This window comes from Helianthus annuus, chromosome 3 (genome assembly GCF_002127325.2).
Source record: "Helianthus annuus cultivar XRQ/B chromosome 3, HanXRQr2.0-SUNRISE, whole genome shotgun sequence".
NCBI classification, from domain to species: Eukaryota; Viridiplantae; Streptophyta; class Magnoliopsida; order Asterales; family Asteraceae; genus Helianthus; species Helianthus annuus.
The window spans coordinates 55535660-55560589 of record NC_035435.2 but is presented as its reverse complement, the minus strand read 5'-3'; the positions used below and the strand labels follow the sequence as shown (position 1 = coordinate 55560589).

At 36.8% G+C, this 24930-nt stretch overlaps 3 protein-coding genes and 1 long non-coding RNA gene across 4 annotated transcripts; all 4 read right to left on the bottom strand.

Moving 5' to 3' along the window:
- Positions 1-815: 815 nt before the first annotated feature.
- Positions 816-1811, bottom strand: LOC110931829. Its single transcript, XM_022175202.1, has 3 exons — positions 1355-1811; positions 1203-1258; positions 816-1151 (listed from the first exon to the last, which is right to left on the bottom strand). The coding sequence occupies exons 1-3, from the start codon at positions 1809-1811 to the stop codon at positions 816-818; spliced, it is 849 nt and encodes a 282-aa protein (XP_022030894.1).
- Positions 1812-2030: 219 nt separating this feature from the next.
- On the bottom strand, positions 2031-3743 carry LOC110931828 (probable serine/threonine-protein kinase kinX). The gene has a single exon (XM_022175201.1). The coding sequence runs from the start codon at positions 3741-3743 to the stop codon at positions 2031-2033; it is 1713 nt and encodes a 570-aa protein (XP_022030893.1).
- Positions 3744-7030: 3287 nt separating this feature from the next.
- Positions 7031-7860, bottom strand: LOC110929403 (17.9 kDa class II heat shock protein-like). Its single transcript, XM_022172554.2, has one exon. It carries the CDS (start codon positions 7681-7683, stop codon positions 7204-7206), a length of 480 nt encoding a protein of 159 aa, XP_022028246.1. The 5' UTR covers positions 7684-7860; the 3' UTR covers positions 7031-7203.
- A 10354-nt stretch (positions 7861-18214) lies between these two features.
- LOC110927861 lies at positions 18215-19305 on the bottom strand. Its single transcript, XR_002585961.2, has 3 exons — positions 19173-19305; positions 18576-18629; positions 18215-18274 (listed from the first exon to the last, which is right to left on the bottom strand). It is a non-coding gene; the product is annotated as an uncharacterized LOC110927861 (long non-coding RNA).
- Between the last annotated feature and the right edge of the window lie 5625 nt (positions 19306-24930).

The window sequence follows — 24930 nt, the reverse complement described above, 5'->3', positions numbered from 1 at the left end:
GCTTTTGACGTTCACGTTTAGCTTTCCTTTTCATCTTCTCATCAAGCGACCACCAAGATGATTTCCATTTACTCTCAGAATTTATGCTTTTCTGAAAGCAAAGGGAAACTACACGTTGAAACTATTGCGCTTGTTCTCTATCTGCTGGTTGATAGTGAATCTTGTTGATGAAAAGACATTCTATATCCTTCGCCGAGCAATTTACAAGCCACATTGGATCATAAATATGAATCTCTCGAATCTCCCCTCCTGCTCTGTAAGAATTAACCGCTTCGGTAGAAATACAACTATACACCCAACCAATGAAGCCTTTATAAAAGTCTTGTTCCATCTGAGGCATTGGAATTGTCTTCATTGTTCTCAGAGGCTTGACACTAAGAATAGTCTCTGTAACACCGGTATCTGGATCTACCCTCTGTACAAGCTTTGGATGATGCGGCTTCCATTTACGAAAATCTTTCAACGAGTCATACTTGATGTAACCCCACATAGCCACATCATTCTTTCGAACTGGGTAATCCAAACATCTAACCTTCGACAACTCATCTACATCCCCAAGGTAATGACATGATGTCATATAAACGTTCAAAGTACTGAACTCCGCACTCTCGTCTAATCGCATACGCATTCACTTGTGGTAAATAACCCCAACTGATGATATCACCGAGAGATACACTTCGATCACGCTCGTAATACTTCAATGGTCTCTTAAACTTTCTCTCGTGACTCTTTCTGAACCACTTCGATCTATCTTCCTTTTCCATTTCCTTTTGAGTACTATCAAAGTTCTTTTCTTTCACTGCCTCAGTCACCTTTTATCTTAATTCTTCTCTATTTTCCTCAGCAAAGAACTCCATCAGTGTAGGAAACTTAGAAGTATCTTCAACTACATCTTCATCATCCGTCCAATCTTCAATCTCAACTCGATCATACTTATCAGCCTCTTCAACATACTTATACGTGTATTCAGGCTGTTGATTGATATCAAAAGACTCCAAATCTTCTTCAAAATCAAACTTGAACTCCGGATCCACAGTATGCATCATTTCTCTGTAAACATCTAATCCCAAGATTAACTTTTCCGTATGTTCAACGATCGGAGTTTTACTAGACTCCCCCTTTCCACTTGCTTCCCCTGATTCTTCATTTACCTAATCATTCATCAGATCATCAACCTTTTTCTCAGTGGAAGCTTCTGTAACTTTCAAACCTGTACCACCTGCAGCGTCGTCATCATCATCATCATCATCATCATCATCTTTACCAGATCCATGACTACTTGCAGAGAATACTTTTTCATCCTCTTCATCTTCCTCTTCATCCTCCTCTTCATCATCTTCATCATCGCTGTTACCCATCAACTCTTCAAGATGTGTTTCCTCCTCAAACAAACCAGATATTGCAGTGATAGGTCCAGGATTATCAACCACCATAGAAGGTACTATCGATCTTTCAGTCACAGCTGAACTACCTTCAACTCCCTTACCTTTGTCTTTCATTTGCTCGTCTATTTTGGCTTGACGTTCAGCTCTGAGCTCTTCAACCTGCAGCTCTTCAAACTTTTGTTCTAACGATGTTCCAAGCATGCTTTCAACAACTTTGTTCAGCATATAGAACTCGTGATCTCTTAATGCTTTGGCTGCTTCAAATTCTTTGTTCTTCAACTTAAAGTATTCATTCTGTTCATCACGTCTAGCCTTTTCTTCTTCAAGTTCAGCAACTTTAACCTTCAAGATATCAATTTCTGATTGATCAGCATCAATCTTTTTCACCAACTCTTGATTTTCATTCTCTAACTTCTTCACACGCATCTCAAGAAGTCTTTCTCTATCAGACACTTTCTTATTTTCAGCTGCCAACCTCTTGTTCTCAGCAACAACTTCATCAACTTTCTTTTCAACATTTCTGACTTGTGAAGTGTTGGCAAAATCAAAATCTCCAACATCTAAAAAATTATCATGTGGAGTATAAAGACCTCTGCTGGACAAACCAAGTTGCACTTGAGTGAGTGGAGGTGTTTGAAATATATCTTATGAGGTAAGAAAAGGTTGTTGTGGTGGTGTTTGATGAATAGGTGATGGTTGTCTTCGAGGTGTTGGTTGTTTAGGTGGTGAGGATTGTTGTGGTGGAGTAGATTGTCGAGGTGGTGATTGGATAGGTGATTGTGGTGGTGTTGGTTCATGTGGTGGCGTAGGTGGTTTCTTGGTTTGTTTCTTCTTTTTGAGCACAGTCTTCGTTACTTTGATCTTTGGAGAGGCTTTGACAATCTTTGGAGAAACCACTTTCTTCCGACCTCCAGCTTTCTTTCTAACTCTTAGAGAAGATTGTGATCCTGAGACATGCTCTGGAGAAGGCACATAGACATCATCATCATCCTTTTCTTGTCTCTTTCTCTTTCTTAACATCTTCTCTTTTTCTATCTCTTCTTGAATTCTTTTTCGACTTTCAATCTCATCATTACCATCATCTGAAGAACTTGATGAACTTGTTGTACTCTTATCTATATCGTCACCCTCAACATCATCAACAACCTTTTCTTTCTCTTTCTGTGCTTCAACATTTATAACTTGCTCAACGTTAGCAACAATTTCTGGCCCTGTTTCCAAGACATCAGTATCAAACAATACATCAGTATTAAATGGATCATCTTCAGTAGCTGTCACTTGTTCCTTTTCAGCAGTTACCACTGGATTATCTTCTTCCGGTTCATCAATCAAAGACATTGTTGCTGCTTTCTTTTGTTTCTTTCTAGATTTCAAAGAAGATCCTTCACCTTCTCGAACAATAGGAGTTGCCATTCTACGTCTTCTTCCGGTTTCTTTCACATACCACTCATTCTTAGTAGTTTTGAAATCTTCAAGCATTTTCAGCTCGTCAGCATATCTTGCTTCTTTCATTTCCACTTCATTTCTCCAGTTCTGATGATTAACTGGATCTGGATCAACATATTTAACATCTTTAATAAAACCGAAAGGCTCGACAACAAGTGTTGGCTCTGGGTGATTCGGATGATATTTCACAAGCTGCTTCAGTGTTTTATTGGTCATGTGAGCTTGCACCAACAAATCATCTTTAATATTTCGATCAATCTCTGGATACGCATGGTCAATCAACATCTGTACAAACCTTGGATACATCCAGGTCTTGAGATCCGACTTGCTATTCTCAGCCATATAGTGGAATACTATATGTGAGAAGTTATACTTTTTGTTCAACACCAATGCCGTAATCATATTTATTTGGTAATCGCGCATTGCATCATATCCTCCTTTAGTATGACTTAATGAAATCAGTACACAATGAATCAAAAACTTGTAAGGCTTCTGAAATTTTGACTTTAAATAGTTTCCGGCATTTAAAGCTCCAATATATCCCATTCTCAACATGCACCCCTTCACCATTCTCTCTGGAAATCTTGTTGGATCATCAGGCTCATCAGGAAAATTAATGACTTCACGAATCAGTGCTTCTGTGACTAAAATCTTTTCTAACCTCCCATGAACTTCAACAACTGATGAAATCACTTTGCTTTGATCGTCATAACTTGCATTGTTCCAGAAACGCTCGATGTGAGATTTGTATAAAGGCCTTTGGTCAGTCAATGCTTTCTGGATGGGAATATGACCCATAAACTCCAAAATACTTCTGAAATTCTCCAATTCTGGATTTTTCTCAATATCCAAGTCACAACAGCTATTGTGAATAGGATTAAATATAACATTAGAAGCCTGCACATCAAACATATACACTCAATCAGATTTTTTTTGACAAATTTTCAACAATTTCACAAGAACACAAAAGCAGATCTAAACATGTTAACAAAAGCGGACCTAATCATGTTTGTACAAGCGGACCTTCACATGTTCATACAAGCGGATCAACATATGTTCTAACAAGCGGACCAACATATGTTCTAACAAGCGGATCTAAACATGTACATAAAAGCGGACCAACATATGTTCTTACAAGCGGACCATACAATGTTCATTCAAGCGGACCAAAAATATGCACACATGAGCGAACCATGAATATGCACACATAAGCGAACCATGAATATGCTGATGTGCGTGAAGTGTGTTATATTTTAGATGTATATTTAAGCCCTTTTTACACTTTTAGCCAAGTTTTAAATTTATAAAACACGATATTCACTAACACTAAACACACATATGGGCAAGTGCACCCATCGTGGACGTAGTATAGTGTTGGTAAGATACCGAGGTCGTCCAAGGACACAAGAGCTTTTAGTACCGGTTTATCCTCAACGTCTAATCAAACCAAAAATGTTAGAAAAGATTTTTAAACTAAGAAAATAAAAACTAACTAAATGCTGAAAAATAAAATAAAAATAAAAACAGATAGACAAGATGAATCACTTGGATCCGACTCGTGTATTAGTATAACCTTTGATTATTTTCGCACTTTTGCACTTGTTTAAGAGATTATCTTAGTTATTGTAGTAGGCCCCTCTTTTGAAGGCGACGTTACCCTCAACCCAGTAGTTTGAGTCAGCAAGGATAAAATCCTAAAGGGTCGGATTATTGAAAGATAATGAATTAAGTTATTAATGCAAATTATGGTAGGCCCCTCTTTTGGAGGTGACGTTACCCTCGACTAAGTAGTTTGAGTCAGCAGGGATACAGTCCTAAATAGCCGGGTTATAGTATTAATAGTAGTTAACTTATGAGGGGTCAAAGAGTTTGGATCCCCGCCATCCAATACCTATGGGCATTGAAGGATATCCTACTAAATTTGACCCGGGTCCCTTGCAGGATCTCTAAACGCTGAACAAGGGCAAGACCCTTACCAAACCGTTCCCTTAACCCCCGACCAGGTAGCCAACATACCTCCATATAGACCGTGGAGATATGAATGGTGAAAATCTTTTATTTTATATAGACAGTAAAATAATGCCAAGACACCACGGACAAACGATAAGGAAAGATCACCTTCAACATAAGCAACTAGTTATTAAAGTCATTAATACAAAACCAAATAAAAAGTGCAAAAGATTGAAAATAAAAAGTATTATACTAAACACTTGTCTTCACCAAGTGATGTAAGAGACTTAGGTAAACATGGCCTTGATTGTCAAGAACTCTTACGATCAATCTTGGATCCCGAGACGACTCACACACTCTATGATGGACAATGGATGATGGACACACTCTATGATGGACAATGGATGATGGTGGTGGATGATGGTGTTGTGATGGTGGTGGGTGGTGGATGAAGTGTGAGAGAGGTGGTGTGCCAAGGGATGAGTTGCAATGAAACCAAGCACTCCTATTTATAGGCTGAACAGAAGGCTGGGCACGGCCCCGTGTCCGCTGGACACGGCCCCGTGCCTGTCTGACACTCTCTCTCTCTTCATTAATTGTAATTCGCAATTACAATTAATGCGATTGCATGCATTGGCCGTGGCAGAACTGCCCAACTGCCTAGCAAGGTCAGTATACTAGGGGAGATCATGGACATCTGACTATTATTCTAGAGGCTGTTGCGTCACAGGATCTCTGGATCTGGCATGCTTTTTTTGGTCTACCTGGTTCGCTCAATTACCTTAACATCATATACCAGTCACAGATATATGACGATGTAGTGGCGGGAACAGGTCCAGACACAAGTTTTACGGTTTCGGGGGTGGAATACAGGCGAGGTTACTGCTTAGTAGATGGAATATACCAACGTACTCGACAATCGTTAAAACTATTCCACACCCGACAGACGAAAAAAGAAAAAAAATTGCGAAGTATCAAGAGGTGCGAGAAAAGATATTGAACGGGCTTTTGGTGTTCTACAAAAAAATGGCATATCATTGAACATCTAGCACGTTCGGCTACACCAAAGAGGTTACGACACATTATGTACGCTTGTATCATCCTTCATAACATGGTCATTGAAGACGAAGGTAGAGCGATATGCGAGTACGACGAAAACGCGTCTACCGGAAATTCTGTTGCAGTTAGTTTGGAACAACAAGATTTGAACATGTTCTCTCTACGTAACGAGTACACACATCATAACCTACAAGCGGACTTGGTGGAGTACATTTGGAACAATGCTCAAAACGAACCAGACGACCACATGCAGGACGAAGACTATTAGCTTTTTTTAATATTTTTTAATCCTTAGGATTTTTAAAGTTTATGTTATTTTAATTTATTAGGATTTTTTTAATTTTATGTTTTTTTTAGTTTATGTATTGTTTTTTAATATTAATGAAAATATTTTGTTAAATGTTAAAAAAGTGGAAGATTAAAAAAATAAAAAAGTGGTGAAGTAGGATTATCTAAGATCATCCTCCCATTTCCACTAAATTTATGGATGGACCATCCTCCAAAGTATGGTGATGTGGCGATGACGTGACGGATCATCCTCCCTTGGAGGATCATCCCCATACCATGTAGCCTTAGGGTATAGGGAGTGTTTAGACACTTGAAAGTGGTAAACTTCAAAATCAACCAATAAGAGTGTGTAATGTCAAAGTGGTAAATTATGCTCAAAAGTGTTGACAATGCTTAAACACTTTAGACACTTTAGGGTGAACAGGGTGCCCTCGGGAAGGGGGGCGGTGAGTGTGAACCCCGCTCAGGAACACCGCCGCCATCCCCTTGGTGACCCAAATCGAGGTGTGGTGTGCGGGTTGTGTTCACCGATGGAGTTTTGTAATTTTTGACCCTTTTTTATTAAAACAAAAAAAAAAGCAAGTCCCCCAAAAGAAGAGTGCCGCCATCAAATTAAGGGTGGGAGAGTTAAGTGAGGAGTTGACGTGACACGTAATAATTGGCTGTGGGTAAGAGAGATCGCTCCCCACTTTGATAAATTCATGTCACCTACATAAATTTCCCAAAAAATATGCCATGTGTCCATTTCTATAATTTGGTCAATGCATTCAGGTGAGTTATCATTTGTGTTGAGTCAAAAAAATTCATGGCTTGAAATAGAGTTTCGCCTAACCCAAATTCAATTCCTAAACCTGTTCATTATTTCCACTAAAATCGTTCAAATGAAATCAAACATCCATGAATTTAAACCAAAAATACGCTGAGTTCTAATTCATAAATAAACAAACAGCACGTCGATTATGGTAGCAAACAGAGCCAAACAACAAACCATATATCCACTAACATTCTTTAAACCCCATCACTCATAACATTCCCATTACAGATCAAACATCCGATACTACCGCATACGCATTCTTCAAGCCACCTGCACCTGGATCGTCTTCGGCTTCTTCGGCTCAGGCGGAGGCAGCTTCTCCACAGTCACCGTAAGCACACCGTCCTGACAAACGGCCGATATCTTATCCGTATTCGCATTCTCTGGCAATGCAAACTTCCTCATGAACTTCCCAATCCTCCTCTCCATCCTCACATACTTCGCTCCTTCCTTCTCTTCCTCTCGGTTCCTCTCTCCGCTTATCACCAGAACGTTGTCGTCTTCCACCTGCACCTTTATATCCCCCGACTTCAGCCCCGGCATATCCACAATAAACGCGTAGGAGTTAGGATACTCCTTGACGTCAGCAGGGGTTGCCGCCATTGCCCTTGCATCGCGGACGTAAGCCCGAGATGGACCGCCGTTGTTGGACTTGTTGCCGGTTGTGTTATCGGTGGATTCGAGGATGTGTTGGAGGTTGCGGAGGAACGGAGTGTCTAATCCCATCAGACTGAATTCCATTTCGATTGTTGTAGAAAGCGATTGAAGAATTTGGATTAACAATTGAGATGTAGTTGTTGTATAACAGGATGATGAGGAAAGTGGAGTTTGAATGGCGGATTTATTTGGATGAAAAAGTAGATTCTGGAAAGAAATGGAAGGGGGAAAGACGATTCTAGATTTCTGTTTTAGTTTCTAGAATGAAGGGAAGACGAAAACAAGGCTTTCCTTTTTGAATAAATTTATATATATATTTTTTAAATTTAGTTGGACGGAAATAAATCTTATCCAAAAGAAAAATCTAGTGACTAAATCTACGCATGAAACATGTTTTCTAATAGATTAATTAATTACACATTTACCCTTACAAACTTAAAATTTTTTTAATTACACATTTACCCTTACAAACTTAAAATTTTGAGTAAATTGTTTAGGACTGTTTTTCATTTTCATTCAAAATAATTTTTTTTAATTATAAAACTTACGGGACGATTTTGGCAATTTACTCAAACTCTTTTTAATTTCTTTTATTTAATTAATTTTGTTATATATATATATATATATATATATATATATATATATATATATATATAGGGTAGGAATCCTAAGAGAAGTCCACCCTATTTGAGAAACTTGAGAATCAATCTGTACCACACATTTTCCCTAAGCAAAAAATTCAAAAAAAAGTAAAAAAAAAAAATGCATTTTTTTCTTTTTTGAAAAATCGCAGCTTTTTCATTAAGGATTAAATTTTTTATTTTTTATTTAAATTTTTTTTTTTAAGATTTATACATATGTGTATATTGTTAATCTTTTAACTATACATATATGTATATTGACAATTATACATATATGTATATACATGTTTAAAATTAAAAAAATATGTGTTATAAATCCTAAACCTTATACCATAAACACTAAAGCTAAACCTTAACGCTAAACGCTAAACCCTAAACCCTAAAGCTAAACCCTAATTCTAAACCCTAATGCTAAACCCTAAAGCTAAACCCTAATTCTAAACCCTAAAGTTAAACCCTAATACTAAACCTTTAAGCTAAAACTAAACCCTAAAGCTAAACCCTTAATGCTAAACCCTGATGCAAACCCTAAAGTTAAAACTAAACCCTAATGCTAAACCCTAAATACTATTACTAAACCCTAATGCTAAACCTTAAAGCTAAATTCTAAACCATAAAGCTAAACCCTAAACACTAATGCTAAACTCTAAATACTAATGCTAAACCCTAAATAACACTTATTTTTCAATTTTAAACATGTATATACATATATGTATAATTGACAATATACATATATGTATAGTTAAAAAGATTAACAATATACACATGTGTATAAATCTCAAAAAAAAAAAATTAAAAAAATAAAAAATTAAATTCTTAAAGAAAAACCTGCGATTTTCCCAAAAAAAAATTTGCATTTTTTTTAACATTTTTTTGCATTTTTTTGGTTAAGGAAAATGTGTGGTCTAGAATGCTTCTCAAGTTTCTCAAATAGCCTACTACTTCTCACATGATCCTTATCCTATATATTGGGATGGTTCAAATGAAAACCACTTTTATTGTGAAAACTCGAAAACTAACTAAAAAAAAGCCTAAAAAACACACAAAATTTGTTTTTTTTTTCAATTTTTTTTTATAAAAATCGCTCGTTTTTATATATGAAAAAAATTTCAAAAAAAAAAAAAAATTTGTAGTACACATGTGTAATAATACACATGTGTAGTATTACACATGTGCACTACACAATTTTTTTTTTTTTGAAAATTCTTTTATATAAAAAAACCAGCGAAAATTATTATGAAAAAAAAAATTGGTATGTTTTTTGGCTTTTTTAGTTAGTTTTCGAGTTTTCACAATAACTAGTGGTTTTCATTTGAACCTTCCCCTATATATATATATATATATATATATATATATATATATATATATATATATATATATATAGGGAGAAGATCATGCGAGAACCACCTCTTATTGCGAGAACCGCGAGAACCAATGTGATCACAACCAAAAATGCCTAAAAATAGCTAAAAATCACACAAAATTTTTTTTTAATATTTTTTATATAAAAATCGCTACTTTTCGAAGCCAAAACAAAAAAAAATTTAAAAAAAAAAATTTTTTGGCCACTAAAAGTAGCGATTTGAGCATAAAAAATATTAAAAATTTTTTTTTTTTTTGCTTTTTTTAGATTTTTTTAGGTTTTTTGAGGGTTTATTTTTAGCATTTTAGCTTGAGGGGGGGGGGGTTAGGTTTTTTTTTTGGGGGGAGGGGGGGTGGGGGGTTTAGGTTTTTTTTTTGGGGAGGGGGGTGGGGGTTAGGTTCTTTTAGCTATTTTAGGTTGTGTTCACATTAGTTATCGCGGTTCTCACAATAAAGGTGGTTCTCGCATGAGCCCCTCCCTATATATATATACATATATATATATGTATATATATATGTATATATATATGTATATATATATATATATATATATATATATAGGATAGGAGTTGGCTAGAAAGTCCAAATTTCCTAAAAAGTGTAAAAAGTCATAAAACACCGTAATGTCAACCATAAAACACACCAAAAACCCATAAATAATATGATGAAGATTACTAAAACATCATGTATGTGAGTTTTGTGTTGTGTTTTAGATGTTAAGGCTCTGATTGTGGAATGACAAATATTATTGTGTTTTATGTTGTTTAGCATTGTGTGTTTTATATATTCATAGTTCTACGATGGTATGTTTGAAGTTTTTATGGACTATTAGAGTTTGAATATGGTGTTTTAGTAATATTCATTCTATTATTTGTGAGTTTTAGGTGTGTTTTATGTCTGAAATTATTGTGTTTTATGACTTTTTACACTTTTTAGGAAAAACACACTTTCCGTAGGATCCCCACTCTATATATATATATATATATATATATATATATAAAAACAAAATATACATGCAGTTTTTATAAAAAAAAATAATAGTTTTGTGACAAAATTTTTATAAATTTTATTCAAACCACTAACTCAGTTTATTTTTTCTTTTAAGGTGAAGGATGTTTTAAATTTTATAAATTAATACATAAATTAATATCCAGTTTTTTTATATAGATCAGTTTTATAAAGAGAAATCAATATATAAAATAAACATAAATGGTGTACAGCACATAACGATTGATTACAACTTTTAGTATTTAATCAAGTGTAGATATAGAAAAAAAATGTAAAACGTTATATATTTTTAAATGTGTTGAACACCTAAGAAGTATGTTGGCAGAAATAAAATATTTATCTAATTAAGATTATGAGGGTAACTAACTAATATTTATTCCGAGTGGTTTGAGTAAAGAAACTTTTGGTTCATGGCATTATTCTTACTATTTGGTGGGTAATTTTAAGGTTTGGTAACGATACGTTATTTTGATAAGGGGGAGGGGGCAAATGGCTTCTGTTTTTTGTTAGGAGCGAATTTAAAAGAGTAGATAAGATGAATTACAAACTTGGTACATATGATAAAAATTGTTTATTTGACCTTTTTCTATAAGGTCACTAGTATTTTAGTTTTATAAAATTTAGAGGTTGAAGTAGATTTTATATTTATAAAACTGATGTATATAAAAAAATTGGAAATTAATTTTTGTCTTATTTTATAAAATTTAGAAGATCCTTCACCTTAATAGAAAAAAAATAACTGAGTTAGTGGTTGGATGAAAATTTATAAAAATTATGTGATAAAACTATGAACTTTTTATAAGAACTGCATCTATATTCTATTTTATATATATGTGACAAAATTAATTAAATAAAATAAATGAAAAGGAATTTAAGTAAATTGCCAAAATCGTCCCTGAGGTTTTATATTTGCTAGTTTCATATAAATATCTTTGAACTTAACAGAAAAAGTAAACTAAGTTAGTGGTTTGGATGAAAATGACAAACAATGCCAAAGGTGTAGGGGTATTTGGCACAAAAAAAGTCATTTGTACCAAAATACTAAATTACACCATCTAAGAACTTAGTTCTCGTTACGATTCTAATAGGTACTTTAACCCCTGAAAACATTCAAACCCCTATGAGTTTCATAGTGACAAAAACGAGTATTATGTGCTAGATGGTTATTTTCGCATAAATATTTACTTTCCATATACTTTTAAATTCCGAATTCCGACTTTAAACTTACCTTGAGCTCCAATCCGTATACATTCAACCACCTAAACTCATTCACTCGTCAACACTTGGATAATCGGAAGAATTAGCAATTTTGTGAGTGTTAGGATCGGAGACTGTCATGATTGTGCTTGTTTGTATAAGTTTGACAAATCAATGAATATAAAATAAGATTAAGTGCAGCGGAAATGAAGACAAACTTTGTAAGCACAATCTAAGTGGGAAATAGTTTGATAAACAGATGCTTCTCATTAAGTTGAATGATTCAATTACAAATCAAATGATTACAAGCATGCTTACAGAACTAAGCTCCCCCTCAGCATGATACTCCAAGGTTGGTTGCACAAGATGAAAGGATTGGACTGGAGAAGAAGAATCCACTCAGTCAATCAAATGTAACAATACAGGGTACTGTTCCATTTATAGGCAAACCAAACCACTGAGGCATCTCAGCTGACGTCACCATGATAGTGACATCTAACAACCTAACAACCTACAAACACTGTTCTATACAAACTACTGATGTTTAACAACTGATTATAAGTACAATACAAAACAAGAGATAACTACTGTTTCACGTTCCGCTGTTGTAGCCTAAGCACTGATGTTGAGCATCAGTGCTTTCTTCAAAGGTGACCAGTCCTTGAATGGGCAGTGCTTGTGTCTTCAGCAGTACTTAGGAAACAACAGTAGATAGAGCAACAGTGTTTGTCTTCAGCAGTCTTTAGAGTTTCATCAGTGTTTGGTTCATCAGTTGTTATAGTGAGCAGTACTTAAGATCCATCAGCTGTTAGATTACCACTGTCAAGGGGAAAGCCAAGTGTAAACAGCTGCTTATTCTGAATCCACTGTTGTGATCCGGTTTTGGCTTTCATTATCTATTCCTCTGCTAGGGTTCAATCCCAACAATCTCCCCTAGGAACAGATAATGCCAAAACCCTTCATTATTCTGGACCTTTATTCCTCATCAAAAGTTCCTTAGCTTGCCTTTTAAATTCTTCTTCAAAATCCTTGGAACTTGTGTCATCTTCATCCCTACACAGTGTAAGTTCAAGGAGATCCTGCAAATCTTCAACACTAAGGCCTAGTGCTTCTTTCCTTGATATGTACTTCACTTCGCCGTTGGATCTGAACAAGGTCAGTACGTGGGTCTTTTGATCATACATTCACTTTAGTAGTTTTAATCCAGACGGGTTTCTTAGGAGAGAGTTATTTCCAGACGAGTTTGGAGATTGAGGCCTGGTAATGACAACTTTGAGCAGTGTCTTGAGATTTTGTTGTTTCTTGTAGTTCTGCTCTAAGTGTCTGAAGAACCATCTTCATGATATATTCTTCTGAAGCTTGGTCTTCTTTTGGTATTTCTGCATCCATCTGCTTTGTTTCCTTCTTTAACAAAGGATGGCAGCAAGTGGTGTTTGTGGTGGTGGTGATGTTTTAGATGTGGTAGTGGTTGATTTAATGGGGATGACAGTGGTTGTGGTTGTGGTGTGTGTTGATGTGGTATTGGTGGCAGTTGTTTGGGTAACAGATGTTGTTAATGGTGGAGGTGTAAGTGATTTTGTTGGAATAGAAGTTGTGGTTAAAGTAGTAACTGGCTTAGTTTAGAAGTTGTGGTGGTTGATTGCCTTGTTTTTTTTTTTAACAGGACTCTTCTTTAATGAAGTACCAACCTTTTCTTTTTCTTTTTGCAGAACTATCTTTTTCTCAACCAAAGCTCTGCTCTCATCCCTTATCCTTTTAATATAAGCAGTGGTTTTGAGACCAGCTGAATTGACTTGACTTTGAACGATTCTCTTTTGTGTATCTTCATCATCTGCTTGAATTTTCAGGGTTTCATCACCTCCCTTTTCCTTTTCTTTGACAGATGTTTCAGCAGAAGTTACTGAAAGATTTTCCTCAGAGTCATTTTTCTCCCCCTTTTTGGCATCATCAACTATTTCGAAGATAGGTGCAGGGGTTGAAACAAATTCCACAGCTCATCTGGAGTAGGAGCAGATGATGGAGTAGCTGTTGGAGGTGGTGCAGTAGTGGATGGTACCCTTTGTGCCTTCAACAACTGTTGCAGCATGTCTTTGATTTCTGCAACAGATGTATCCAGTTTATCAATTCTAGCCGTCAATTCTTGGTACATTAAACCATCACCCAACTTAATGGGGTCATCTGATTTCCCACTAGCAGTGGTTGTAACTGTGGTTGATTGAGGAAGTGTATCCCAAAAATCATCCATTGTTGCCCCTTTGTCTTGGTACTGGGGACTTCTTTCTTCATAATGAGAAACGCTTTTTAGTGAACCAGTGAAGACTGGATACACAAGAGTTCCCAGTGAAGAAATTGCCTTCAAGGAAGTCTTGTTTATGAAACTACTGTCCAAGTGCAAACCAGTGGGTTCAGCACTTGTAGTAGCTGCTTCACTTGAACTACCACCAAGAGTTACTTGTAACTCAAAGGGGTGTAACCTCCTCAGTTGTTGCTGGGATAGAAGAGGTATAAGCATCAGACTCAGTAACTTGTTGGAGTGTACTCTCAGTGATAGGTGGTTGAGAGGAACTGATTATGTCTGAGTTATATCCAAAGCATGCAACAAGGTCATTATTGATGGTGGTATTTGTGAAATGATGATGGGAGTTGAAAGTGAATTTGCCCCGGGCAGTGGGCTGTGGATGATTGGAATCAAGTGATTCCAGAGCATCATAATTTGGTGTCCCTGTTCTTACAACCTGTTCTTTTTGAGAAGAAGCAGGAGGAGTTTGAGACATGGGTTGAGACCTTTCTACCATCTGCTGTGAGGAAGTAGCAGCAGTGGTTTCTAGTGACTTTCGTGTTGTCACTGGCAGTTGCTCTGGGATCTTATCTTCCAGAGTTGCCTTTATTGTAGGTTTGGGGGACTTTTGAATTTTCTTTTGTTTTGGTCTTTTGGTGGATTTAGGTGTGGGTTTCACAGCAGTTGTGTTACTGCTGTGATCACCTTGAGCAGTGGGCTCAGCAGCAGGTGCCTGAGGAGCAGTGGTAGCTGCTAAAGTCTGCTTACGAGCCTCTGCTTTTGTTTTGGAAATTTTTTGATAGCCTTGTAAATGTTTCAGATGTAAGGCCATTTATTTGAAAAAGTGATCATCGCATCTGATGCACACAACTGTTGAATAACATATGTCCACGTGTAACCTCTGTTGTAAATCAGTGTTTTGCACAAACAGAGGATATATTTCACAGAGTTTTAATGCCATCAGTGCTTTGAACAAACTTTGAAGATTTATTGAAAAATTCAATTTTAAACTATTTTTAAGGTTATTTTTTTTTGATTTTTCTAAAAACATTTTTATGCTATTTACACATGGAACACAAGAAAGCTTGCTTTAATCCATGTTTAGCATTCCAATCATAGGGATCAAGTTTTTTCAACAGTAGATGAATCCAATTCTTAAGTTTGTACATCTACCAACTGATCATTAGGATGGACATGTTAAAGATAAAATCAAACCTTTTTATAGCAATCCCTCACAAAGTGATGTCTGATGATGAATGATGGTGAATCAATGAGATATTGAATCTTTTGATGATATATTTCAGCTACTTGACTGCCCTGCATAAAAGCAATCTTTTGAGCCACCATACCAAGATTCAATAACATATTTTGAAGTTACAAACAGTTGGACTATTCAGCTTGCAACAGCATAAAAATATTCTTCAATCAGTGGTTATGAAAACATCTGCTTGCTTTTTGCCTAGTCAAAACACTTTGATATTTGTACTTGTTTGGGTATGATAAATCTTGACAATCATGCTCCTAGCATATGCAATGTTCTTTGAGGACCCACTTTTCGCCAAATAGATTCTCATCATTTGGCTGTGGCACAAGATTTTCAAACTTGTTATCACTGAACTGCTGAAGCTCCTCTTAAATGACAACTACCCAACTTTCTGTCTTTCAGTGCTATAAGGCACATGACTTGTTGATGGAATGGTAGAAAGCCACCAAGAGGACACACGTTTCAGGAGAAACCTTTTGTAGGAATCCTTTTTCATTGATGTTGTCAAGTGTTTGGTGAAATGGATGAGATGTAAAAGAATTGATGTTTTAAAAGGTGAGGCTGTAGATGTGAGTCATCTGAGCTAACAACTGTTGGTGACTTTAATGATCCAACAACTGTTTGAAAGTGAAAGTGGAGGAATAAAAGGAATTGGTGATAACCAGTGTTGATTTTTATCCACTGTTAGTAGATTTTTATCAACAGTGGTTGTGGACATGGAAATAGAGGTGAAGGGCTACTTTGGTTAAGCAATTGTTGAGGTAGCAGTCAAGTGATTTCTATCCATTTTTGATGGACTTCTATCAGCAACTATTGGTGGATCAGTGGTTGAGCTTTACCAGCTGTTTTGTACATCTGCTGCTCAGATGAAGGAAATGATTTTGTCCTGTGATAACACAATATCATGTCCAACATCTTTTGATGGTGATAATGAGATATCTGCAAAGTAACATCCTTGACAAAACACATTTTAGATGCATATTATCAAGATTAACACATTAGCAGATTTTTACAGGGATTTGTATTCAAGGTTTTACTACTTATCTATTTCCTGTTTTAAACATTTGATAAATTTTGACAGTAGTTGAGTATCCCAGATGATGGCAACCTTTTCACTTTGACTGCACATTTTGTGTTCTAATCCTTAGAGTAAAACATGAGTAGTCAAGAATTTTAAAGTCTGTTAGCAATCAATCTTTGATCTGTGATGAAAACTTGAGTTTGAAATGACCTTAACTTATTTCCCCATCTCCTTTTGATCTATTTTCAAGGACAATATCACCCTAAGCAAAAATATAAGGGATCTACATCCTGACAGGAATTGAAACTTTTACTAAAAAAACAAGTAGAAGTTCAAAATATATCATTCTAATAAAAAATGGAGAATAATATATCCTGTTTTATTGAGAAAAACCTTTACAAAAAAATTAAAGGTTATTCTGAAAATGACATCAAAAAGGATCTGGTACATTTTTTAATAAAACTCATAGTCATATCATTCTCAAGTCTTATGAGAATGGTCAATGATTTGAATAACCACTGTTTGAGACCATTTCCTTGTCAATTGATTGCTAAAATGAGGAGACATGTACACATAAGTTTTGAAAGTCTTGTTATAGACTTTGTTACCATGTGATGGCACTGAAAAATTTTGTCTAGTCCTCTTTGTAAGTTTAATCACTGGGGATACTTTTGTTACCTGAACTTCCCTGAATCAATGAATGCACACAGTTGCTTGATGACCATTGTTCACCTAATTTTGGACTCTTAAGTGTTTTATGTTTAGACTCTTTTCTTTTGATTTCAAAAGTTTTGAGATAAACACATCTTTGAGTTTTTGTAATTTTTTGATAGAAAAGTATTGAAACTTTTACTGGAAGGTTTTCAAGAAAAGAATACTCAATCCAAAATCATTTTCAGCAATGTTTTGAGAGATTTGAACATTTTTGCTACTCCTTATGCCAAATTTCACATTACTCATGATTTGGTTTTCTCAACATCAGCATATAACCTTTGTAGGATTTCTCCATTTTTCTCACAAGAGACCTGGGCTAATTTCAAACTCTTTACAACACTGATATTTTACTATCATGGTTTTGAGTAGATCTAGGGTTATATTTGATGCATATATATATATATATATATATATATATATATAGGGTTGGGCTATATAGAAAACCCTAAAAATTTAAGAAACCCAGGAAACTCAAAGCTCCCGACTTTTTTTTTGAAAAAAATAACACATGTAATATACATGTTTTTAAGAGCTTTGGGCCAAAAAAATCAAAAAAGCGCCGAAGGGTTTTTTTTTAAAAACAAATTTCAGCAACTTTCAGCATTTTTTGTCTAACACATGTTAGTCACCGAAGTTTCTGGAACTTGTTTATTTAAAAAAAAAAATACTTGGCGCTTTTTGTTTTTTTTGGCCCAAAACTCTTAAAAACATGTATATTACATGTGTTATTTTTTTCAAAAAAAAAAGTCGGTAGCTTTGAGTTTCCAGAGTTTCCTAAAATTTTTACGGTTTTTTGTCTAGCATTAGCCTATATATATGTAACGACCATAATTTTTCCTTTAAATTTAATAAATGACGGCATACTTTTCTAACAAAATTTGGGCATGACCCGTTGGTAAACGGGCGATACCCTGTTTTTCATAAACAAACTTCATTCAACTATACACAAAGATTCAAAGACATGACATACACAACAAAAGATGACCTATCCTTAGTTTCGAAAACCAACAAGTATGTACGCACCTACGACAACTTTTCAAAAGACAACCATGACCAAACTAGTTTAAGTACAAAACATAAACATAAGTAACTAGGTAATTTGACATCGACTTAATACAAAATGCGGAGCACTTGACGGGCTTGAGGTGTGTTCGATCCGGGCAAGCTTGATAACTAGACATGAGATTTACCTACATGATCACAACATCAAAACATATTAGAACGGGGGTTCCTTCTTTACTCAAGAAATTACCTTACGAACTTAAAATAAACGGGAGATACAAGTCTTATACTAAATTACATTCTTTCATACTCACACGGTAGTGAGTTCCAACGAAACTTCATACCCATCTTTCTAGACTTACAATTTCATTATCCGACCCATTCAAGAGAAAGGTCCAATCATATATCTTAACCATGCTTGATACAATTTAGTACAAATATGGACAAACACATATCTAAAGTAAACCCCAAATTGTACAAGTAACGTACCTCGGTCTAGATCCCCTTGTTGCTTCACTTGACTCGAACTTTCTTCTTTAACGCCTACATATAACCATTCATTCTTTTAATTCATGCTTCATGCACATTACACATATCAATTGATAAAACATCATTCAATTTACTCATGCTTCACAAACATGTTCAATTCACACAAGTTTATGGCTTATATGACTAGCATTTTTCATTGAGGCATTTTCTCAAACACTTGATGTGCACATTATTAACAAAGCACAAAGTACAAGTATTTATTGCATAACCTTACTTATTCACCTTATAATCTAACAAGAATCAATCAAGTTCATGAATTTCTTTCATTCTACACTATCCTAACTAATCTAATTTTCTCTATCACATTCAGATTATATATCAATTCACCTCCATAAACATGTCATCATAATTCATCATGTCTACCTTTTTCCTACAATAAGTGGGTATGAACCCTAATCATCCAAACAATCAAAATTAAGCAAAATCCTCATTCTATTATGAATTCCTACTCACAATTACACAAGACTTCCACACAAATTCACGATTGGGTTAAACCCCACTTCCTACCATTCATTCAAAACAGAAATTTCGACTTACCAAGGGTTGAACAAGCTTAGATTACTCGAATTAGGGCTCATGCATTCACTAAAACTCTAAATTCCCTTCTGTTTTTGGAGGATTTGTGAAGTTAGGGTTTGGTCTTGCCCCCTCCTGCTCTTGATCGATCCCACGTACACACCAAGTGTGTGGTTTTTGTTTTCCCTTTTCTTTTATTTGTTTTAATTTAAAACTTTCATTCCTTTTTAACAAGTTTGATCCCTAAACTTTCTTAATTTGTTTATTAGTCATAAACCTTTCTTCTAATCAGGTTACTAACATAAATGCTTAACTAGGTTAAATATAACATGACTAGACTTTTAAGTAATATAAATAAATTACATATTTTGGGGTGTTACAAGTCTACCCCCCTTAAAAGAGGTTTCGTCCTCGAAACCTTAATACGTACCAAATAATGTCGGGTAAAGCTTCTTCATCTCATCTTCTAGCTCCCACGTAAGGTCTGATCCCTTCCGATGTTGCCATTGCACCAAGACTTGCTTTATGGTTTTGTTCCGAAGGTGTGTCACCTTGGAATCCTTGATAGCTATCGGCCTCTCAATGTAATTCAATTTTTCATCCAACTCAATATCGTCAAGGGGCACATATGCCGTCTCATCCGCTAAACACTTTCTCAATTGTGACACATGGAATGTGTCATGTATTCCATCCAAAGTTGACGGTAATTCCAACCGATATGCTACCTCCCCAACCCGGGCCACAATCTTGAAAGGTCCTATGTAGCGAGGACCTAGCTTTCCTCGCTTACGGAAACGGATTATACCTTTCCACGGGGAAACCTTTAATAACACATAATCACCTACTTGAAATTCGATGGGTCGTCTCCTTTGATCTGCATAGGCCTTTTGTCGATCTTGAGCCGCTTTCAAACGGGCTCGCACAAGATCGATCTTCTCGTTAGTTTTAACCACCACCTCGTTGGGTGCGATTTCTCTCTGTCCCACCTCTCCCCAACAAATTGGAGTTCTACACTTTCTTCCATACAACAATTCATACGGTGCCATTCGAATGCCGTTGTGGTAGCTGTTGTTGTATGAAAATTCCACTAACGGCAAGTGGTCATCCCAGCTTCCCCCGAAGTCTATTACACATGCTCGCAGCATGTCGATAAGTGTTTGAATGGTCCGCTCGGACTGACCATCCGTTTGGGGGTGGTAGGCGGTACTGAAATGTAATTTTGTGCCCATGCTTTCATGAAAACCTTGCCAATATCGAGATGTGAATCGGGTATCTCGATCCGACACAATGGATACAGGAACTCCGTGTCGTGATATTATCTCGTTAACATAGATCTCCGCCATCCTTTCGGAGGAGAAAGCTTCCCGAATGGGTAAGAAGTGCGCGCTCTTGGTAAGGCGGTCTACAATCACCCATATAGCATCGTGACCTTTCCTTGTCTTAGGAAGCTTGGTCACTAGGTCCATCGTTAATTCTTCCCATTTCCATACCGGAATCTCTAACGGTTGCAACTTCCCATATGGTTTCTGATGTTCTGCCTTTACCTGCAGACATGTCAAACATTTGGCAACATACTTGACAATGTCACGCTTCATGCCGGGCCACCAATAACTTTTCTTCAAGTCCAAATACATTTTTGTAGCACCAGGATGAACTGAGAATCGGGTTTTGTGAGCTTCTTCGAGTAATGCCCCCTTTGCTTCGCTAAACCGAGGTATCCAAATACGACCATACATGGTTTTAATCCCATCGGATCTTTCTTCCAATTTATCCACAAATCCCTTTGTTCTTTCCTTTTTAGAATCCATTGCGCTTAGTGACTTGATTTGGGCTTCTTTAACCATTTCGAGAAATCGTGGTGTAATTACCATCTTCATGGACTTAACTTGAATTGGAGGCGGGTAATCCTTTCGGCTCAGGGCATCGGCTACTACGTTAGCTTTACCCGGATGATAAAGGATCTCACAATCATAGTCTTTAAGAAGTTCTAACCACCTTCGCTGCCTCATATTTAATTCCCTTTGCTCGAAAAAATATTTAAGGCTTTTGTGGTCAGAATATATAACGCTTTTCGTACCGTAAAGATAATGCCTCCATATCTTCAAAGCAAACACTACTGCAGCTAACTCCAAATCATGGGTTGGGTAATTACTTTCGTGTGTCTTCAATTGCCTAGAAGCATAGGCAATGACTCTACCCCTTTGCATCAAAACACATCCCAACCCTTGGTGTGACGCATCCGTAAACACCACCAAGTCTTCCGTTCCATCTGGTAAGGTTAGTACCGGGGAACTCGACAGCTTTTCTTTCAAGGTTTGGAACGCCCTTTCTTGATCTGCACCCCACGAAAACTTCTCATCCTTCTTGGTTAACTTGGTCAACGGCAAGGCCAATTTAGAAAAATCCTGGATAAACCTCCTATAATAGCCTGCTAAACCCAAAAAGCTTCTTACCTCACTCGGGTTCTTGGGAGGTATCCACTTCATAACGGCTTCCACCTTTGACGGGTCTACTAAGATACCATCCGCATTAATAACATGACCGAGAAATTGTACCTCTCTAAGCCAAAAAGCACACTTGGAGAATTTCGCGTACAATTTTTCCTTGCGAAGCACTTCAAGAACCTCACGCAAATGGCATGCATGATCGGCTTTACTTCGAGAATAAACCAAGATGTCATCGATAAAAACTATAACGAATCTGTCTAACATAGGCCGACAAACTCGATTCATAAGATCCATGAACGCGGCAGGCGCGTTCGTTAAACCAAAGGACATTACTAAGAATTCGTAATGCCCATATCGCGTTCTAAAAGCCGTTTTCGCCACATCCTCATCTCGTACTCGTAACTGATGGTACCCGGACCGCAAGTCTATTTTTGAAAACCAACTTGCCCCTTGTAACTGATCGAAGAGATCATCGATTCGGGGCAATGGGTATCGGTTTTTCACAGTCAGCTTATTCAACTCGCGGTAATCGATGCACATGCGCATCGAACCATCTTTCTTTTTGACAAAAAGTACAGGCGCTCCCCATGGCGAGACACTCGGGCGTATAAATCCCTTGTCGAGCAATTCTTGTATTTGTACCATTAGCTCCCGCATTTCTGTTGGGGCCAGCCTATAAGGAGCCTTGGCTACAGGTTTGGCATCAGGGTACAATTCGATCTTGAAATCCACTTCGCGTTCCGGTGGAAGCCCCGGTAAATCTTCCGGAAAAACATCAAGAAACTCATTCACAACTTCAACCTCTTCTATCTTAGGGATATTCTGCTTAGTATCCACCACATAAGTTAGAAATGCCTTGCTTCCATTTCGTACGTACTTGTATGCTTGGACTATAGAACAAAGCTTCGAATTGATATTCCTTTCCCCTTGTATGCTTACTCGTTTTCCTTCCGATGTTAACACATGAATTATCTTCTTCTCACATTGAATTTCGGCCTGATGTTTAGTTAGCCAATCCATGCCAACTATAACCTTAAATTCCCCCAATATCATGGGAATAAGGTCGATAGCAAACTTCTCGTCTTCAATGATTATTTCACAATCTCTACAAACTTCGTGCAACAAGTAACTCTTACTATCGGCTATTTCTACTTCTAATGGTACACGCAGTCTTTCGATTCTAAAGGAGGGGTGTGACACTAATTCACTTGATACAAACGATCTACTGGCACCGGTATCAAATAACACATACGTAGGCATCGAGTTCAATGAGAATATACCTGATACAACATTCGGGTGATCCTTCGCCTCCTTGGTTGTGATCTGAAACATCCTCCCCTTAGCTCTTGGGGCTTCCTCCTTTCTTGCCTCCTTATCCGTTTTTTGTTGAAGCTTGGGACACTCAGCCTTAATATGACCCGGTTGAAAACAGTTGTAACACGTTCTTGAAGGATTAGGGCACCTATAGTATGGGTGTCCCTCTTGGCCACAGTTGTAACACCCCTTTTTCCCTTTCAAACATTCCCCCGTGTGTAACTTTCCGCACGTTTTGCATTTTGGAATACTACCCTTCGCCTTATCCTTCTTGCCTTGATCTTGAAATTTTGGTTTCTTTGAAGGGCTCGAGCTGGAAACATTTTCAGATGCCCTCTTTTCGCCTCTTTCTGCCTGTCTTCTCATTTCAATCTCCCTATCTCGGGCCAGTTCAATGAGCTCATTCAAAGTTTCACATTTAGCGGGAATTATGAACTCCCGATATTCAGCCTTCAACATACCATAATAACGGTTTATCTTCATTCTCTCCGTTCCTGCTATCTCGTTACAGAACTTCAGCTTGTCAAGGAAAACATTGGTGATTTCATCAATGGTTTCATCTTTCTGACGAAGATGTAAGAAATCTTCTTGGATCTTGTCGATGGCAGATTGTGGGCAGTGATGCTTCAGAAAAGGTTCCTTGAACTCCTGCCATGTCAAGACTTGAACTTTTTCTTCCCCAAGCTCTTTACTATAAACATCCCACCAATCCTTAGCTCGGAGTTGTAGCAAACCGGTGGCGAACATCACTTGATCCTCCTTTTCACAATGACTCCTTACGAACACCGCTTCCGTACTTGCAATCCACCTTTGACATACTATAGGATCAATTTCTCCTTTGAATGGTAACGGGTTGCACGCCATAAATTCTTTGTAAGTGCACTTGCGAGTTCCTTTCCTTTCTTGTATTGCATTGATCATTCCCTTTAACTCGTCTATCTTACTCGTCATCATTGATTCTACTATTTCTAGCACATGACTTTCCACTTCTTGGGCTAAGTGAGGTGTACTTGCTTGCATTGCCCTTCCAATCTCTTCCGAGATCATAGTTTTCAGCCGTTCTTGTTGCGTCGTTTCATTCTCATTCGAATCCGTCATCTACACATAAACATCCTTCTTATTCCAAACATTCAATCATCCTTTTAGTCATATAATCATTCTATTGGTACATAACTTTTTGAAAGTTAACATTCATGCATACTACTATTCGTTAGAGTCTTATTATAGCGTTTGCAATACTTCACGTATGATAGAAAACATTTATCAAAACATCACAATTGCAAAAGGCTGAAAACAGGTACCACCGTAAATTACGGTGTCACCGTAATTTACGGTGGCAATATTTCCTTTACGGTGTAACGCTACTGCCTTACGGCAGTGGAATTTCTTCCCAGTGTCTACCGTAAATTACGGTGTCACCGTAATTTACGGTGACGCCCAGCATGCTTTGATGAGTTTCTTATTTATGCAGCCATCTATTCATCCCGTTTTAACCCGTACCAGTCCGTTTCGTCCCAGACCCTTACACATCATCCCATGATGATCTTTCCTAACGTTCCCTAACTAACTCATTCATACTACGAAATAATCTTTAAAGTACTTACTTGCTTCGCGCCGCGGGTCGAACACACTCTTCACATGAGCTTCGGTTTGAGTTCAAGTGTTTGATGCTTGAATCCCTCAAACCTAGGCTCTGATACCAACTTGTAACGACCATAATTTTTCCTTTAAATTTAATAAATGACGGCATACTTTTCTAACAAAATTTGGGCATGACCCGTTGGTAAACGGGCGATACCCTGTTTTTCATAAACAAACTTCATTCAACTATACACAAAGATTCAAAGACATGACATACACAACAAAAGATGACCTATCCTTAGTTTCGAAAACCAACAAGTATGTACGCACCTACGACAACTTTTCAAAAGACAACCATGACCAAACTAGTTTAAGTACAAAACATAAACATAAGTAACTAGGTAATTTGACATCGACTTAATACAAAATGCGGAGCA

Excerpts from the sequence above, each read along its gene's own strand:
- LOC110931829 (XM_022175202.1), bottom strand. The coding sequence starts at position 1,811 with ATGCGTGTGAAGAAGTTAGAGAATGAAAATCAAGAGTTGGTGAAAAAG. Across the intron at positions 1,259-1,354 it reads ACATCTTGAAGAGTTGATGG|ATGATGATGATGATGATGAT; the intron begins GTAACAGCGATG and ends GATCTGGTAAAG. Across the intron at positions 1,152-1,202 it reads CAGGTGGTACAGGTTTGAAA|GTAAATGAAGAATCAGGGGA; the intron begins GTTACAGAAGCT and ends ATGAATGATTAG.
- LOC110931828 (XM_022175201.1), bottom strand. The coding sequence starts at position 3,743 with ATGTTTGATGTGCAGGCTTCTAATGTTATATTTAATCCTATTCACAAT.
- LOC110929403 (XM_022172554.2), bottom strand. The coding sequence starts at position 7,683 with ATGGAATTCAGTCTGATGGGATTAGACACTCCGTTCCTCCGCAACCTC.